The 19,653-nt window shown below is 38.2% G+C and overlaps 1 protein-coding gene across 4 annotated transcripts in view; it reads left to right on the plus strand.

Moving 5' to 3' along the window:
* The window catches only part of grid2ipa (glutamate receptor, ionotropic, delta 2 (Grid2) interacting protein, a), a 163,554-nt gene that overhangs the window by 139,594 nt on the left and 4,307 nt on the right, over positions 1–19,653 (plus strand). For all 4 annotated transcript variants that reach the window (XM_061885231.1, XM_061885233.1, XM_061885234.1 and 1 more), the window contains 2 exons: positions 18,545–18,631; positions 18,815–18,944. In XM_061885231.1, the coding sequence (XP_061741215.1) occupies positions 18,545–18,631; positions 18,815–18,944 (217 nt within the window). The remainder of the gene's footprint in view (positions 1–18,544; positions 18,632–18,814; positions 18,945–19,653) is intronic.

A 19,653-nucleotide genomic window follows, 5' to 3' on the forward strand; every position in this document is an offset into this window, starting at 1 on the left:
TGGGAAACTCACGGCCCGCCACTGTACAATAGTCGTAAGCCTAGGTGGGAAACTCACGGCCCACCACTGTACAATAGTCGTAGGCCTAGGTGGGAAACTCACGGCCCGCCACTGTACAATAGTCGTAGGCCTAGGTGGAAAACTCACGGCCCGCCACTGTACAATAGTCGTAGGCCTAGGTGGGAAACTCACAGCCCGTCACTGTACAATAGTCGTAGGCCTAGGTGGAAAACTCACGGCCTGTCACTGTACAATAGTCATAGGCCTAGATGGGAAACTCACGGCCCATCACCGTACAATAGTCGTAGGCCTAGGTGGGAAACTCACGGCCCGCCACTGTACAATAGTCGTAAGCCTAGGTGGGAAACTCACGGCCCACCACTGTACAATAGTCGTAGGCCTAGGTGGGAAACTCACGGCCCGCCACTGTACAATAGTCGTAGGGCAGGTGGGAAACTCACGGCCCGCCACTGTACAATAGTCGTAGGCCTAGGTGGGAAACTCACGGCCCGCCACTGTACAATAGTCGTAGGCCTAGGTGGGAAACTCACGGCCCGCCACTGTACAATAGTCGTAGGCCTAGGTGGGAAACTCACGGCCCGCCACTGTACAATAGTCGTAGGCCTAGGTGAAAAACTCACTGCCCGCCACTGTACAAAAGTCGTAGGCCTAGGTGGGAAACTCACCGCCCGCCACTGTACAATAGTCGTAGGCCTAGGTGGGAAACTCACGGCCCGCCACTGTACAATAGTCGTAGGCCTAGGTGGAAAACTCACGGCCCGCCACTGTACAAAAGTCGTAGGCCTAGGTGGGGAACTCACGGCCCACCACTGTACAATAGTCGTAGGCCTAGGTGGGAAACTCACGGCCCGCCACTGTACAATAGTCGTAGGCCTAGGTGGGAAACTCACAGCCTGTCACTGTATAATAGTCGTAGGCCTAGATGGGAAACTCACAGCCCGTCACTGTATAATAGTCGTAGGCCTAGGTGGGAAACTCACAGCCTGTCACTGTACAATAGTCGTAGGCCTAAGTGGGAAACTCATGGCCTGTCACTGTACAATAGTCGTAGGCCTAAGTGGGAAACTCATGGCCTGTCACTGTACAATAGTCATAGGCCTAGATGGGAAACTCACGGCCCGCCACTGTACAATAGTCGTAGGCCTAGGTGGGAAACTCACAGCCTGTCACTGTACAATAGTCGTAGGCCTAAGTGGGAAACTCATGGCCTGTCACTGTACAATAGTCGTAGGCCTAGGTGGAAAAGTCACGGCCCGCCACTGTACAAAAGTCGTAGGCCTAGGTGGGAAACTCACAGCCTGTCACTCTACAATAGTCGTAGGCCTAGGTGGGAAACTCAGGGCCCGCCAATGTACAATCAATCAATGAGTATTGGTTTCAATATGTCTCAATGATGTCTGAGTGAGAGATATACTTGGTTTTGTCTCTCACTGCTCACTGTTTGAGTTGTTATATACCCGTTTTCTGGCTTAGAAAAAATAATTTCAAAAATGCATTTTAATTGACAGTTTAATTATACCTCAATCATACTCCAGTTTATCTCACGCCAACATTTGGAGAAAATAATTAATTCAGGCAATATGGACATATGGTCTGTAATCTAAATGGTTTATTTAAATAATTTTCTACTTAATTTGTTGATTTCTTCTCCACAGGCAATGTACAGTAACTCAGTGACTACTATTGTGGGATCTAAAACTGAACCCAAACAATACTGATATGATCACAAGACACTTTTTAAGAGCTTTTAACATTCTAGAGCAGTGGTTCTCAAACTCTTTTAACAAGGTACCACTTCAGAAGATATTTGGCTCTCCAGCCACCATCATAAGGATAAATATTAAAATACAGTAGCATAGTAGGCCTATGTATTCATTAAAAAAAGACAGTGGTTTTATTAAACAAGTAAATTTAATAAATTGGCCACTGAAATATTACACCCAATGCAAAAACATAATCAACAATGATACTCCATATACAGTACATATTTACAGACTTTTACAGCATCCACGGCAACATCACATCAGTGTGTATTTTCAGAGCATTTATAACGATCAAAAAATTGATTTGTGGCTTCTTAGGCCAGTTCAGTTCTTAATTTTTTAAAACTTTTCAAGTGTGTTGGGGAAATGAACTGCAAACACAATGCCAAGCATAGATGTGAAGTCAAGGAAAACAACTTTACCCAATATGTCATCCAAGAATACTACTGTACTGGCAGAAGTTTCCAAAAGGGGAATAACATGACTGCATGTCTCATATGTTACACTATCTTGCAGCAAAGAAAAACCTGCATGTTTAAATTCATTAACGAGGGCCCATTTGGCACATGAATGTGCTGTGGTAAACAAGAAATCAATCTGTACATACTTTAAAAAAAAGGATGAGAATCTTTCTTCTGACACACTAGTCCCACAAAGCAGGCATTTTATTTGTTTACTTTCTATTGGCCCAAAACAATTACTGGAGGATTTATGTAATATAATAAGCGATGATGCAGAGTGGGATAAAAAAAAGTTTTTGAACTTCTGCACACTGTTTGAGCAATCTGTGTTCAGACTATTGGGATAAAGCAACTTGAACATTTTGAGCATATCGCTTAGGGCCTTACCTGTGACTTTAGGACAGTTTACATAACCCATGCTGATCAGAAGGCACTCTGCCATGGTTTCTGATGCATTGTCATGTCTGTTGTGTCCTTGAAATGTGACTCTTCTGCACACTCCTCACTCAAACTATCTTCAAATCCTTCATTAAACGTATGTCCGTCATTGTACATCCAATCCCCTATATCAGGGAGAGCTTCCTCAAATGATTGATGAATCATACTCAGCATCGACATGTAGTTTAGTTGTTAGGCCAGCAGGAGGATCTGTGAGGGCTGTTCTGGAAAATGATTTTGCACTGTCTTTGATAGTCAGAAGTAGAAATATTTTCATGTGCTGAAATTAAAATAGAATACAAATCATTAAAGGTTTTTTATAACATTTTGTCAAATGGCAAAACGTATAACATCTCAGCATATCGCTCACATTCTTACACTCAAAAGTTTGTCATATTTTAGCAGGATTTGCTTCGTGACAAAATTCACAACAAAATAATAGTCAGACACAGAAGACGGTGGGTGTACCTGGCAGGTGGGGAGAGGCTTGATGTTCCAGAGTGGTACATCCTGCATGGACACCTGAAGGTTGGATGTGTTCCATTTGAAGAGCAGTGTTTTGGGCTCCTTCAGGGGGCACCGCCTCCTTCAGTGTTACCCTGCTGCTACCCCCTGACACAAAGAAGAGGAACCAAAAAACTCAAAAGACTAAGATATATATTTTTTTAAAAGACAAAAACATGCAAAACAAGAAGCAAGTTGACATAAATTGAACACATTATACCAATCCAGCTAATGGAATGCATTTACTTTTTTCCCACATCTTGATCGCATTGTAGTTCATGTTTACATATCTTCTGTGTTTGTGGGAACACATAATCCACAGTATTAAATGTAACTCATCACAATACAACACACACTATTAAAACAAAGTTGTAAACACACAGCATCAAACCAAACCTATGAGAAAGGATCTTGACGAGGGATGCAACATTATTGTAAATATTACGTTATTTTGGTTTCAAAATTCTCACAATAATGCCGTGATGTGTGACGCTATCAAACGAGAACTCCAGTGGGTGTGTTTTTTTCTGACAATATTAAGTGGGCTCATCTGAGAAGTAAACTCGATCTCCCATGATAACCCGCGCAGTGTGGGACAACAAAGTTCAAACAGGGGACATTATATAGGGGCGAAAAAGTGGAAGTGTGCAGGAGTGACGGGAACGTTTGTGCTTCGGTGATCCGAGGAATTGTTGCTGTGAAATATTTCTGTGCCTATAACTGTCGTGCTTGTTTAACCTTAAACAAAGTCTGCATACTGCAAGGTAAAGCTTGCCACGTTCATCCAGACCATTTCCAAGTCGACCCAGAGCTGTTGCAGCTCACCAAAGGAAATATGGACATGCACAAAATAAGAAATTTGCCGACACTTCACACCACAATGTCTACAATAAGTTAGGGAATATGATTAATATATTAAAATGAGTTATATGTTAGAACCATTATTTGCAAAATATCATTGATGTGAAACCAAGACGTCAGCAAGGGACAATATCCATTTGTGAGGTATTTACATGATTAAAAGTCAAATTATTAGTTAATTCTTAAGAATCAGTATTTTACAAACTAATACTAACATTTCCATTGCAAATGACACTTCCTTAGGAAGTTAAAAGTAAAAAAAAACACTAAACTAAACAGCAGTGATGTAACAATACCAAAATGTCATATCACCGTTACTGTGACCAAAATGATCACTGTTTGCATTATAATCGCATTATTGTTGAATGTGCTAAAAATGTAATCAAACCCACAATAATACCAAGTTATATTAAAAAAAAACATACCAGACAAACACAGTATAGTTTCTTGGCTAAAGAAACATTATTGTTCTACATTAGTTACACTGCAAGTTTACTGTTAATGTCAGTTTAAAGACACATATTTGAAAGTTTTGTGTTTTGTTTGTGTGTTACTTGAAATTCTGGAATTCTGCACCATTCCTTTGCACCTGAAATACCTGTTTATAATAATAAATATGATTACAACATATGAACATTATGTTTGTGTTCAATTATAGTAAGTGTGTTTATCCTAAACATTCCTGCCACTTCATTTAACACCACCCATCCATCCATTTCCTACCGCTTATTCCCTTTGGAGTCGCGGGGGGCGCTGGTGCCTATCTCAGCTACAATCGGGCGGAAGGCGGTGTACACCCAGGACAAGTCCCCACCTCATCGCAGGGCCAACACGGATAGACAGACAACATTCACATTCACACACCAGGGACCATTTAGTGTTGCCAATCAACCTATCCCCAGGTGCATGTCTTTGGACTTTGACATTTTTGTAACAATATCTTATTGTGGCTTTAACACTGTGACGATATCATACTGTGAAATGTTGATATTGTTACATCCCTAATAATGACCATGTTATCTACCAGCCTTAACTTGAAGGTGAAAGGTTCAAAAAACATTAATTGCACATGCTGAGATTACTTATATTTCAAGTTCCATTCTTCATACTGTAATCAGGGTAAAAGAAAGCAATATTTCCATGCTTGTTCCTGACAAACTGTGGACAGCTTTTTATCCTTTTATCTGGTCTGTAAATCTCAATCAGAACTAATCCATTTAAACAAAGAAAACGCATATACATGTAACTTACTTAGCCATTGCTCATCAGTCTTCACATAGGTGGTTGCAGGACGGGATGACTGCAGCAAGAAAAAATAAAATATCATATATCTGCTGTTGTGGTGAAGAAGGAGCTGAGCCGGAAGGCAAAGCTCTCAATTTACCGGTCGATCTACGTTCCCATCCTCACCTATGGTCATGAGCTTTGGGTCATGACCGAAAGGATAAGATCACGGGTACAAGCGGCCCAAATGAGTTTGGGTCTCTCCCTTAGAGATAGGGTGAGAAGCTCTGTCATCCGGGAGGAACTCAAAGTAAAGCCGCTGCTCCTCCACATTGAGAGGAGCCAGATGAGGTGGTTCGGGCATCTGGTCAGGATGCCACCCGAACGCCTCCCGAGGGAGGTGTTTAGGGCACGTCCAACCGGTAGGAGGCCACGGGGAAGACCCAGGACACGTTGGGAAGACTATGTCTCCCGTCTGGCCTGGGAACGCCTCGGGATCCCCCGGGAAGAGCTAGACGAAGTGGCTGGGGAGAGGGAAGTCTGGGCTTCCCTGCTTAGGCTGCTGCCCCCGCGACCCGACCTCGGATAAGCGGAAGAAGATGGATGGATGGATATCTGCTGCCAGTTTAATTCACCACAACTATGCCAGTCTACTTACCAGCTTTACAGTCCTTCTTGATCATTTATTTGAGTCGACTTCTTTACCAGTTCTTCTCCATCGTTTTCCAGGTTTTCATTTTGTCATTTCGACACTCCAATACTATGTAAATACAGACAAAGGTTGCTGGAATATACAGTGGAACTTCTTGTAAATGTAAAACTCTATATTATGTTGAAGCAGTGTATGTTCAGTAATTTATATTGTTCAACTTCAAATGTTCTCTGAACATTTACTTCTATCATTGCTATTTCACTATGGGATGTATGAAGTGTAGTTTATGACTTGAGATGCCTCGCTGGAGGTAACTTTCATAGCTTCTAGCAAGGTTGAATGCGGCATTCATAGCTATATTTCCGTAAATCAGTGACGTTACAGTAGTTTAATAAATACTAACTCGTGTATGTTAAAGTAATTTAAATACCAAAACAAAAACAATAAATGGTATTACTTACTTGCAGTTATTTTTATTTTTATTTATTTATTTATTTATTTTTTTTAAAGGTTTATTTATAAATTTCAACAATTACAAACAGTAAGACAAACAATATACAACATTATAAAACATTATGAAAACAGTACAAAACAGCGCCAGGGGGTTGTAAGTTCAAAATAATAAAAAAAGAATACAAACATATATATATAAATAATAAACAAAATGCAAAGCCGTAGGCTTATTCAGATTCATCAAACAACTTAAATTTGGAACACAGCATCATCGTTTTCACAGCTTTTTTGTTGTTAGAGGTGGAGAGCATTTTAATGTAAAGTTCCAGATCTTTTTTAAAGGCACAAAAGATAGGACGGGTATTAAGAAACTTACATTTATGAATATAAAACTTAGCTAATAAAATAATGAGGTTGCAAAGGTAGAATTCCTTTTCAAATTTTTGTTCATACAGTGTAAAACCAAAAATCACATCTTTAAAGTAAAGCACACATTTGTCATAAATATTGTACTTGCAGTTGTTATTCCTTCAGTGCCGAATTGTTTCTTCAAGTCACATCCGCCCACTAAATGCGCATGCGTGTTTTTCAGGTAGAGCAAATATGATTGGACAGATTCATGGGGCGCCGTGCCAAATCTCGCGAGAGTGTCGTCGAGATCCACATCTCAGAATTGAGATAAAGTTGATTTTCTCCTCATATGACCATCTGAAAATAGACATTTTTGGCTATGAGTAACTTTCAAAGGAAGGCAATTTAGAAAATGTACGCTTTCTATCAGACGGTGGCGGACATGACGCGTTGTTTGCCGTCAGTTAACGTCAGAAGAAGAAGAAGAGGCGGGGAAACAGTAGGTGGCGTAACATTTCAACGTTGTCCGTGCGCCTACCTTAAACCAAAACGAGGAAGAAGAAGAAAGCGAAGAAGAAAGAGAAGAAGAAGCGGGAAAGTTTTTTTGGAAATGAAGGTCGCAACGCTTGCGACTTGAGACTTGGAGAGGTAAGTATGTTAATATTTTTTAGTTGGTCAACCATATGTTGTGAAATGAAAATATTTAACTGTTGTGACAACGGAGTGGTCCTTTAGCAGGCTGCGGTAACGATAATGGCGTCTGCCCAACAAGTAATGTTAGCATACATAATGACCTTCACAATTGGATTCCACAGTGCATATTAATTTGGAGGGCTTAACTTAAAAATGTTTTGTAGATAAAGTGACAATCGACAAAGGAGGTCCGGGTTGAATTTTATCGGTAAGGCTGGCTATTTGCAATAAATAAGAGATTACATCCAAAAGTATTAAATGATTCACTAATTTGCCCCGCCATTTTGAAAGCCAGAAGTATATTTGCTTACTCGCTGGCAGTTGCAGAGTATGTTTTGTATCATGCTGTCGATTGTATAAACTGCATATATTTAGGAAAATAAAGTAGGTATGTGTGTAAAATGTTAAACATTCATTAAATGAACCCGGTATTATTGGGCTTCACGGTGGCAGAGGGGTTAGTGCGTCTGCCTCACAATACGAAGGTCCTGCAGTCCTGGGTTCAAATCCAGGCTCGGGATCTTTCTGTGTGGAGTTTGCATGTTCTCCCCCGTGACTGCGTGGGTTCCTCCCACCTCCAAAGACATGCACCTGGGGATAGGTTGATTGGCAACCCTAAATTGGCCCTAGTGTGTGAATGTGAGTGTGAATGTTGTCTATCTGTGTTGGCCCTGCGATGAGGTGGCGACTTGTCCAGGGTGTACCCCGTCTTCCGCCCGATTGTAGCTGAGATAGGCGCCAGCGCCCCCCACGACCCCGAAAGGGAATAAGCGGTAGAAAATGGATGGATGGATGGTATTATCAGACAGGTCTTGTTAAGACTAGCAACATGATATAAGAATAGTTTTCCTGTGATACATGTTTAAAAACTTATGATTGTTTTAACCTGGTCAAAATGCACTAATTATGGTCAACCTCTTCAATACAAAGTCATTGGGGCTCGAGATTATATTCATGACCTTTTTGTTAAAAATACTATAACTTTCCTAATATGTACCCCATTATAAAAAGGTGCCATCAAGCCCACCGCACCTCAAAATAGATATGAAAATAAGAATTAAACTGTCTGGGTTAAGATTTTTTTTTTTTTACTATAGAACGATCATAAAATATCATTTTGTTTACTTGTTTTTAACAGAAGTTAAATATGATTCACCCTAAAAGTTAACATCCATATGGAGTGACCCCATATATGTAAATAATTTCCATTTATATTATAGTTCCATCCATACATTTTCTACTGCTTTTCCCTTTCGTGTCGTGGGGGTGCTATGTCCTATCCCAGTTCCGCTCGGGCGAAAGGCGGGGTACACCATGGACAAGTCAACTTAGATCGACAGACAACATTCACACACGCGTCAATTTAGTGTTGCCAATCAACCCATCCTCAGTTTGTGATCCAAAATTATTTTTTTCATTTACAGCATGGACCAAAAGGAAACGACTACAAGAAAGTGGTTAAGAGTTCCCACAAAGAAAATGAAGGACCTGCATAATTCTCCTCCCCCAATTAAGCAATCTGGTAAGTTTCTATGTATGTGTGGCAAAGCGGACTACGGTTAAGCCAAATTGCAGTACATGTAGCTAACAAACTGGAAAAATGACTTTATTAATTTGTGTAGTATTTAAAGAACAGCTGAAAATACCACCTTGAGAAAGTCGCCCCAAGGAAGTTAGGTAACAGTACCCTAATTGTAATGAGGCCACACACCTCTAAGACAGCGATGGGCATGCTCTTCCTACTGCATCTGCTTTAAAATGCAAATAGGGATGGGGAGAGGGAATAATCCAAATTAATAATTAATAATCCAGATTGTTTGAAACTGGACTCACTGGTGAGGGTGGCAGAGAAGAGGACTGTGGACAAACTAGTGAGCATCCTGGATGATGCCAGTCACCCTCTGCATAGTGTTATCAGTAGCCAGAGGAGCCTGTTCAGTGCTGGACTGCTTCATCCCAAGTGCAGAACTAATAGACTCAAGAACTCCTTTGTCCCACACGCCATTAGACTGTACAACTCCTCTCTGGGACGGGGGATGGGGGGTACTAGGATGACAGGGGATGCAAAACATTAACAGTGCAATACGTTTTCATAACATGGTCACTACTGCCTACTTTGTCTTGTTATATTCTTATTTTACTGTTATATTGTTATTCCCATTGTTTTTATTCTTTTTGTAATATTTCTCTATTTTGTTTCCTTTTAAACCCCCATTATTTACTTTTTTCTTTAAATTGATCTCAACTCTGTACACTGCTGCTGGAATTTAAATTTTCCTGAAGGAACTCTCCTGAAGGAATCAATAAAGTACTATCTATCTATCTATCTATCTAATCATAACATTGATGTCCAAATGAGATGACAAATACCAGTCCAATTTTTTATACTCAAACAATTTTAAACACTTTCTCTTTTGCACTCTCTCTTTCAGATTGTTTGGCATTCGTCAGATGGGAGGACGGTTATACCGACAAAATCTTTACAGGAGCAGACATTTTGCCAAGAGATGAAGCTCCTGTGCAGGATCTTAAAACAGGAGATTCTGTTTTAGCAAAGTGGTCAGATAGTAAATTTTATAGGGCAACTGTTGAACATATTTTAGGAAAAGATCAGACTCAGTCACCAAAAGGCTGCCAAACTCCACAGGAGTTATTTTTAAATATGTTGGAAGCCAGTGAGCCATCACACTCAACATCAGGGTCTGACACCATTACAGTAGATCAGAACCCACTGTCTGAACATGATAATATTACAGCGCTCAATCTATCAAGTGACGGGGGACTTGTAACAGGCGGCAACACTGCCTATGGGTAAGCTTGACATTTATTACCTCATGCCTATGGGTCTACAAGTTCAAAACGTTTAATCTTTAGCAAATTTAGTGAATTTCGAAACCAAAAAAACAGCATTAATTTAAACATTATTTTATTTGCCATCAAATCATTGTTTCAGTAAATAGTATGTTAATGACAAATACAAATATTTGATGTATTAAGTTGTCCAAAACCCAACATCTGTATCCACTCTGATTTCAGGATTAAAAGTTCTGAACTTGTGGACCCTGAAAACAATTTGTTGCCATCATTTTATTACTTTTTAGTTATGGTCAAAACGTTCATAGAGTGTAAATATCCACTCTACAATCTCATGTGTCAAAACTAGGGAGTAACAAAATGAACATTTCATGTCATGGTTACAATTGTTATCACAGTATTGATGAATGTGCTCAAGAAGTACTTGAACACACACTGAAATCTTATAAACAAGTTTTATTGAGAAAAAATTACACAATATATACTTTCTTAACAGTTTTTAAACATTCAGTTTCACGTCAAAATATAAATTCCGTTTTTGTTTTTTTTTTCAATTAAATATAAATAAGAATATGAGAAATATAAATAAAAGTAGTGTAAGGATGGGAGTTCAAGGATGAGTGTCAAAAAAACGGAGCTAACTTCTTATCAGCAATCAAGTATTAACTAAACACTTGTAGGTTCTCAGAGCAACACTCATCGGAAATGTGTCCAGTAAAAACCTGTCTGATCGGAGCGTTCAACAATAACAAAAATTCCATGGATGAATTAAGTAAACAATATCCAAAAAATAGGATCCAAACAAAATTTGTGGAACGCTCTCCTTGGCCGCTGGTACTTGCTGCTGCTCTTGCCTAAACACCGCACTGAATTTCAGGACAGGGACACCAAAACAAGTTGGCTTGCTAGTTAGCATAATTATCATCATCGAGCTAGCTTACTTGTTGTTGATACTGTTACATGATTGGCTGTTGGCGTGTCCCTTCCATTGCTCAGTAAATACTGTTAACTGATTGTCTGTTGTAGCATGTCACTTCCATTGCTCAGTGACACTTCCTGTTTTCTGTTTACTGGGTTCCGAAAGCGCGAGTGACCTCATGCAGCGAATCATGCTGGCTCCAATATTTTATTGAAAGCATTTAATATTGATATGATTATGTGTATCGCGATGTATAGTTATTGTTTTATTGGCCCAGTGCTATGTAGTATTGATTCTTAAAAAATATTTTCGGGGCTTTTATCGGAGCCCTACATGCGGATGGAAATGTTCCTCTTTTTTGTGAATTTTCCTCCTCTTTTGTCAAAGGGTGCTCACATGCCTGTGCTTCCTTTGTGGGGAAAGGAGGTAGGGCAGAAATCTCAATAAGCAATTGTTAAAAAAACAACATATTTAAACCAAATATAAGTACTGGTTTGACAGTTTATACTTAATTGTACATTTCATAAATAATCCTGAGATATATAAAGTGATAACTTTTTCGTGATAGTCAATGTTATGTACAACTTACTATTAAAAAAATCTGTCATAATCTGTTATTTGTTATTGTTGACTAAGTGAGTTGTCTATATCCTTGCAGTCAAGATGATTTCATCTTCAGTACTGGTCCAGTTCCTTTGTCTTTGATGTGAAATGTTTTTGTCAAGGAGTACTGTACAGAATGATTATAGATATAGTCAATTTTGGTCATGGTACATTTATTTTCATTATTGGTACTGTCCATCATAGAATGAGGAGAACAAATCATTTATACACTGCTGATTTTGTAGTTCGATGTCTGTTACTTATATTATTATTTTTAATAATATCATAATAGGCACACTTCAATTGTAAGTGATAGAATCCAAAACAAAAATCCGTAAAATCACATTGTATGAATTTTTTAAAAGTAATTAATTTGCATCTTATTGCATGAAATTTATATTTGATACTTCAGAGAAGTAGAGGTTACTAGATGATCAATTCCGTGGAGAAAAAAAAAAGCAAGTTACTTGAAAATAATAAAATGTGTAATTTTTTGTTTTGTTTTAGATTTTACAGAACCGCCAGTCTATTAAATACTTGTTCTCCTCACTGCACATAGACTAAGGTCCACTTTGGCCGCTGCAGGTTAAAATATACTGTAAGTCATTTAAGTAATTTTTTTGTAGTTCAGTATTTCTCATCTCTTTTGATGTTGTATATACATATATGGACAAATTGGGTTTATACAATTGTAATCTATGGTTCAATGAAATTTCACGATAGGTTTACCAGAGAGGGAACCATTGGTCCATCACCCTACAGCGGCAATACAGCCATCCCATCACTGTATGACCTCCACATCAATTTCCTTGCGGAGGCCATATATCTAGCCTATCACCATATGACAGGGGTGTCCAAAGTGCGGCCCGGGGGCCATTAGGGTCCCCCAGGTCATTCTTTAACGGCACATTTTAAAAATACAACTGAAAAAAATAAAAAGTGATAAAAAACGCAAACAGGTGAAATGTAACAAGAAAATGTTGCAATGCTTTAATAACACAAAGCTGCCATGCAGGCTGTTTCTTTCTTTAAAAAATAATGAATCAAAATCAATGTCATTTTGAATTATTGACTTATTCAAAACTTCAATTACGTCACATTAAATATTCCACTTTAAGATATTTTTGGGGGAAAATGTTGCATATTTTGTGTTTTGCCATATAAAAAACTGAGCTGTTTTTTTTTTTTAAAGAAGGGCCTAAAACAAACAAACCAAAAAAATTAAACAACAATAAAAGTTCTAAAATTGACGGATATATCTGAGGTTGATCTCGAGATTATTGTGCTAAAAGTAAACAGTAAAAAAAATGTATTATTTATTTTTTAACACTTTAACGAGTAGGACACTTTGGGATCCCCAATCATTTTAGTGTGATTTGCTTTTAAGTGTCATTCCTCAAAAAAAAATAATGATTCAATATCCAAAATTAATGCTCCAATTATTATATAATCTCAAAAATTCCACCCCAAAAAATTATTGGATGAAAATATTGCATATTTTGTGTTTTTTCATTTTTTTTTTTCCTAATGTTGATCTAGAGATTTAAAACATGAATAATGAAAATAATAATAATAATACTGAATAATGACACATTTTTAATATTTTTTTTGACCAAAACCCTTTGGGGTCCCCGGGATCATAACTGAGTGGAGGCCTAAATGTATATTTTTTTTATACATTTATTTTATTGGTTTTTAAAATATGAAAATGGCCCCCGCTTGCTTTGATTTTTCAGTGTGCGGCCATCAGTGGAAAAAGTTTGGACACCCCTGCCATATGGTCTCAACATAAAAGGTCCATTTCCCTACGAAGACCATGCATCCTGCCCATCAACCAATGGCCTCACCACCGAAGGTTGATCACTCTGGAGGCTGTACACCCCGCCTATCCCCACACGACTTCAACACCGCTGGCCCATCACCAAATGTCCACAACACCTCTGGTCCTTCACCCGGCGTACACAATAGCTTGCCACCTAGCCGGGTGAATCCACCTGAGAATAAAAACGCAGCTTTCCTGGCACCAGACAGGAGAGATGCACTCAACCCATCTGTTGAGGACACTATCTGTTATCAACCACAGGCAGAAAAATCATGGACGCCATGTGATGGATGTAGGGAGTAGTTGGAAAAAATACGGCGAGAAAAGCAACGAATCAAAGAAGTCCTCTTGAAAATAGGTAAGTACTTAATGCTAATTCATTCATGATGTAATTGTTTTGTTTACTTAAACTTGTGATTAGGCCTTGAACACATTATTTTCTCATTCTGGTATTGTTTGTGCTATTTTTTCCCTTTCAGATCCGGGCCAAGTCAGAGTACTTCAAACTCTCTGCGACCTCGTTGGAGACAAATACACCGACGGCCCTCCTCATTAATCGGACCAGCAAGAGCTCTTTCCTGAGAGCGGCGTATTCATATCATCGTTCCGCCTTGCTGCCATGAGACATGCTTCAAAGCCCAAATGTATGCGTTTATTCCACGCACTTTTTGACCTCTTTTTTACAGTAGAGGAGTGTCCCTTTTTGACACCCTGGAAACAAACCTGCAGGAACACGAAAGCGCATCCTTGACCGGAAAAAAGTTGAAGGAATCCTAAGTAAGTTTTCCCAAACTGAGGGTGTTTTCAGGCCAAAATTGGGTAACAATAATTAAATAGAAGTTCAATATGAGAAATGTTGATCACTTATCGATTACAGCACACTGGAAGTATAACTCAATGTTACATAATTAGAATTTGTGATTGACTAAAAACTAGCGTTATGATGAGCAATATAGTGTTATGTCCATCAACTTGAAGTGTGGTTGTGTGTATTAATGATTTTGCGTAAATGAAGGCTTTAAACGGCAATAAAAAGCATTAAATGCGTTGCCCAGAGGGATTTAAAAAATTTAATACGATTGTAGGACACGGCGGACGGTCAATATGTCAAACGGTAAATGAAAATGAACTTAACTCTTGGAGTCACTATAGACAGCGATTTTAAACTAGACAAACAAGTCAATGGCGTTTTAAAATCGTGTTTTTATCACCTTCGTCTTTTAGTAAAGGTTAAACCGTTTTTATCTTTTAACCTTTTTGAAGAAGTGGTGCATGCTTTTATTTCAAGTGGCCTGGACTACTGCAATGCACTTTATGCTGGCATTAGCCAAAAAGCTCTCCCGGTTGCAGTTAGTCCAGAACGCGGCAGCAGGACTTTTAAGAGGGGCCAGGAAACGCCAGCATATAACCCCAATTCTTCAGAGTTTGCACTGGCTCCCTGTTCATTTTAGAATTGATTTTAAAACATTGCTGTTTGTTTTTAAATCTTTACATGGACTGGCACCTCAATATATCTCGGACCTCATCCAAATTTACATTCCTGCGCGCGCTCTGAGATCCGAGAGCCAGCTCCAGCTCGTGGTGCCCAAGACCAGACTTAAGACCAGGGGAGACAGGGCCTTCTCTGTGGTCGGCCCTAAGATCTGGAACACTCTGCCCCTCCATGTTCAAACTGCTTCCACAGTGGACTCTTTTAAGTCTCGTCTTAAGACCCACTTTTATTCTTTGGCTTTTAACACTACATGAGTTGTGTGGTCCTCTGTCCTCTGTTGTCTTCTGTGTTTTTTATACACTTTGATTTTTATTTTACTGTTTTAATTGATTTTACCCTTTAAAATAGTTTTTAATCATATTTGTTTTTATATTGTTTTTATTGGTTTTATTTTTATTCATTTTTTGTTTTATTCAGTCATTGGTGGAGCATAATATTGTTTTTAACATGGCTGTGCAGCACTTTGGAAACGTTATTGTTTAAATGTGCTATATAAATAAAGTGGATTGGATTGGATTGGATTAAGAAGGTTATGGTCATCGAAATTGTTAGTCTTCCTGTGTGTTTCTTTTTTTAACTGCGGCTGTCAAACTGCATACAAGAGGTACTGTAAGGTGGGAACATGACAAAAGCACTGCATCAATAAAGCAAAATGAAACTGCTCTGGGGGCATAAACTTTTCCATTCTTTGGTCACTGTAGGCGTGTAGTCCTTAACTGTGACACCATGTCAGGATAATGGAAAAGCTGAGCTTTTTTCATACATTGAGTCGTTTATTTCAATCATCTCCACTTCAACACATATGAGCTAACTTGCCTAACATTAGCAACTGTTGTGACGCAAGTGCCTCAAGTGATCTACGCTAGCGAGGCAATTTTCACAGCAGACCACAACTCTTTTATTTTCTGACATTCCCACAATAAAACACAAATTCCTTCAGCTGCCGGACACTTGATACATACTTGTTATTTACTGTAATCATTTTAAACAGAGAAGGTGTAAAATACAATAAATTCAAAATGTTTAATCGCCATAGCTTTTTTTCAAATGCATCTTATTGGCATATTTACCAATATTGTTCTGTATTTTTCTAAAATGTTTAAATAGATCATCCATTTCCAAACACATGCATAATTTGCAATCCTGGTATGATGTTCATTTATTATTCCATAAAACCTTTTAACTATTTTAAAACAAATTGTATCCTGATTAAAAATGGTATCCTCCAGTTTGTGGCTATTATAAGTCATATTTTCAGAGAATATATATATACTTACAGCATGTTTCAAACAGACACAACTAAATAAATGGCTAATGGGTATATTGATGATCTGATGCAGAATGGGATGTTTGTTTAGAGGGTTTAAGTGCAGTTCTCCTTTAATATTTTTGATAGTCAGAACCTTTTAATGAGCGATTGTCTACGGCCATGCACACAGTCAAAACACCAGATGCTACCCCACAAAAATAAATAAATAAAAATACATTCTCCAATTAAACAGCTTTGTAAGCCAATTCTAATACACTAGATAGTAACAGTTCATGTAAACTTTTCAACTAATTAACTTGTCTAATGCTTGCAACTGTGTGTATACAGATAATTGTAAGCTTTTGACTATATAAAAAAAAAAAACTATGCAGTCGCACATGGGCATTACATTTTTTCAAGTACCAAAAAATGGCATTAAAAAGCATTACATTTGAATTTGAATTATTATTGTTATTGCATTGCATAGATTTGATACCTGTAGAAACTGATGTGGGACAAAATTACGAATGGCTGATTATTATGTTCTTGCCTTGCAGCGTATGTCCTGAGATGCAGTACCCTTCCTGATTGGGACAATATTGAGGAGGCCAAGCTCAAGAAAGCTTTGGTAAACAAATGTCGGGCCAGAGCCGGTTTTAAGTAGGCCCTTGTACCTGTCAAGTTCATTCTATGGTAGGATGTTTCCTTGGTAAACATGTTAAATATTTTGGTCTAGGTTTGCGCAGTATATATTGTAAAAAATTGCCCTATGATGTAGCTTTTAGTACCACGTTATTCTGTGATAATGCATATTGAGGTGTGCTGTGCCAAGCAAATTTGGCACTGATGCAACATCACTAACAAGCTAGCGGCTAATATCCCTTCACAGTGCAGTTTTTTCCAAGTAAAAAAAATAATGCAACCGGTAATGACGCAGTATGTTACTGCTTACATAATCAGGTATATTAGTAGCTTTTGTAACCAATTTCAAAATATTTCAATGATCATTTATGTACCAAATGTTATATTGTTATCGCAGGAGGCTGTTCTATTGTTTACAACAGTGTTTCTTAATCATAGAGCTGGGGCCCACTGTTTGGCTGCGAGTACCCCTTGGAAGCCGCCAATAAATATCTGTTTCTTAGCTGTTGTCCGTCCATATGGGCAGCAATGGTACTCGGTTGTCTTACACTTTAGTGTAAGATGACTAATTCAGTGTTTATATTTCAGTTGGTCCCAGACCCTTGTGTAGTGGAAAAGTTGGTCGTGCCCCAAGGTAAAAATGTTAAGTATCCCTGGTTTTCACTGTGATTATTTTTTGTATGTAGACCAGTTCCAGACAGCACGGCTACAATTTTATAAATTAAGTTTTTACTTGGAATATTTCCAAAATGGAAATTTTGTCATTTACTCACCCTCTTACTGAGATGAAGTCAACTGTTTTTTTAAATAAGGGACATGGTTTGCTCAACAAGGAGTTAAAAAACTACACCTGACTTTTTCACAATAACAAAGTGAGTACTTAAGGTCAAATTCATTTATTTTTGTATTTTTTTTTTTTTTTTTGTATATTGTTTTCTATGTTGTTTTAAGTATTGTGAATGTCAATATGTACATTATGTATGTACTAATTAACTACATTTACATTTTTGTATTTAATCTATTTTTATATTATATTTTGTATTTTTGTGTAGCCAAATAAAGTGATACACCTTTCAATATTTGAGTATTTGTTTAGTGTTATTTCTAATTAAGTCAGATGAATATTTAAATTGCACTCTCAATTTGTTCTCATGATTCTCAAATTTGAGATATGATAATAAATTTAAGAGAAATAAGACATGAAAAAGACATACATAAGATCTCTTTTATTGCTCATACATCTCATTTCTTTCTCTTTTTATTATCCTTCAAAATAAATGAGACATAATTGAGATCAATGGCATACATATATGAGCTCTCGTCAGTGTATCCCACTTCTCAAATATTGCTCAAAGGGTTGTCTCAACTCAACCTCCTTTGTCTCAGTGATGTCTTGTCTCTTTTTAGCTTATTTATTGCTCCTAACGGTCCCTTAGGAGCAATAAAAGAGAAACAATTGATCACAGAATTAGACAGATATGAGAAGCTCAAAATGTTCTCAAGATACGAGATTAAGCAACAGATGAGCAAGCAAATTTTTGCTATGCGATATCACAATACTTTTTTTTTCCTCGTTTTTTAGTTTGTGTTGGCCATGGGGAACTACTTGAATAACAGCCAGCCTAAAACCAGCAAGACAACAGGCTTCAAGATCAACTTCCTGACGGAGGTACACAAATACACTTCAAATTAGATCCAAGAATGAAGTTTTCTACTACATTTTTCTTTGACTTTGTTATAATATTGAATCTATTCACTGAAAAATGCATCTTTACAGTGAAGTTTTTTGTGTGTTTTTCTGACTCTAGCAGAAAAGTAAGACTTGTTTTAACTCAGTTTTACTTTTCTACAGTTAAGCACAACAAAGACGGTGGATGGCAAGTCAACATTTCTGCATATTTTGGTCAAGTCCTTGTGCCATCACTTTCCGGATGTGCTGGATTTTGCCAAGGATCTCACCAAGGTTCCACTTGCAGCCAAAGGTAAGTATTAAACGATACAACACTTGGAGGTCCCCTATTATGCAACATGGACTATTTATTGATGTCCTAGCTGTGTGGTGTGTGGTGATCCCTCATATTGGCTGTTGGTGTGATCCCAGGAGGCAGAGAAAGGACAAAGTGCGTGCAGGCGGTCCCTTGATTAGCTACCAGGCAAAAAGAAAAGTAACAGTGACTTCACTATAAAAGTTATCACCAGGAAGGATGAGATCACCTCCCTAGGTTCCATTCTAGAGGCTAATATTTCCTGTGATAAAATGGCAACCAAGGTGATCAAAAAGGTCAACCAAAGAACGAGATTTCTCTACAGAATCTCCTCTCTGGTCAACAAAAGCACCTTGAGGATTCTAGCGGGAACTCTCATTCAACCCTTCTTCGATTACGCTTGCACCTCCTGGTACCCCAGCACCTCCAAAACCCTCAAATCTAGACTCCAAACATCCCAGGACAAGTTAGTCCGGTTACTTTTAGACCTCCACCTCAATCCAACCCACTTCTCCAAAGTGGGCTGGCTCAGGGTGGAGGACAGAGTCAAACAACTTGCACTGAGCCCGTAAGGACCAGATGAGTCGCCCGCTGGCCTGTTCTAAAAATACCTCAAATAGCAGCACTTACCAGTGAGCTGCCTCTATTTTTCAAATTGTATTTATTTACTAGCAAGCTTGGATTTTCAAATACAATTTGAAAATCC

Source organism: Nerophis ophidion, linkage group LG23 (assembly GCF_033978795.1).
Source record: "Nerophis ophidion isolate RoL-2023_Sa linkage group LG23, RoL_Noph_v1.0, whole genome shotgun sequence".
In the NCBI taxonomy this organism is placed as follows: domain Eukaryota; kingdom Metazoa; phylum Chordata; class Actinopteri; order Syngnathiformes; family Syngnathidae; genus Nerophis; species Nerophis ophidion.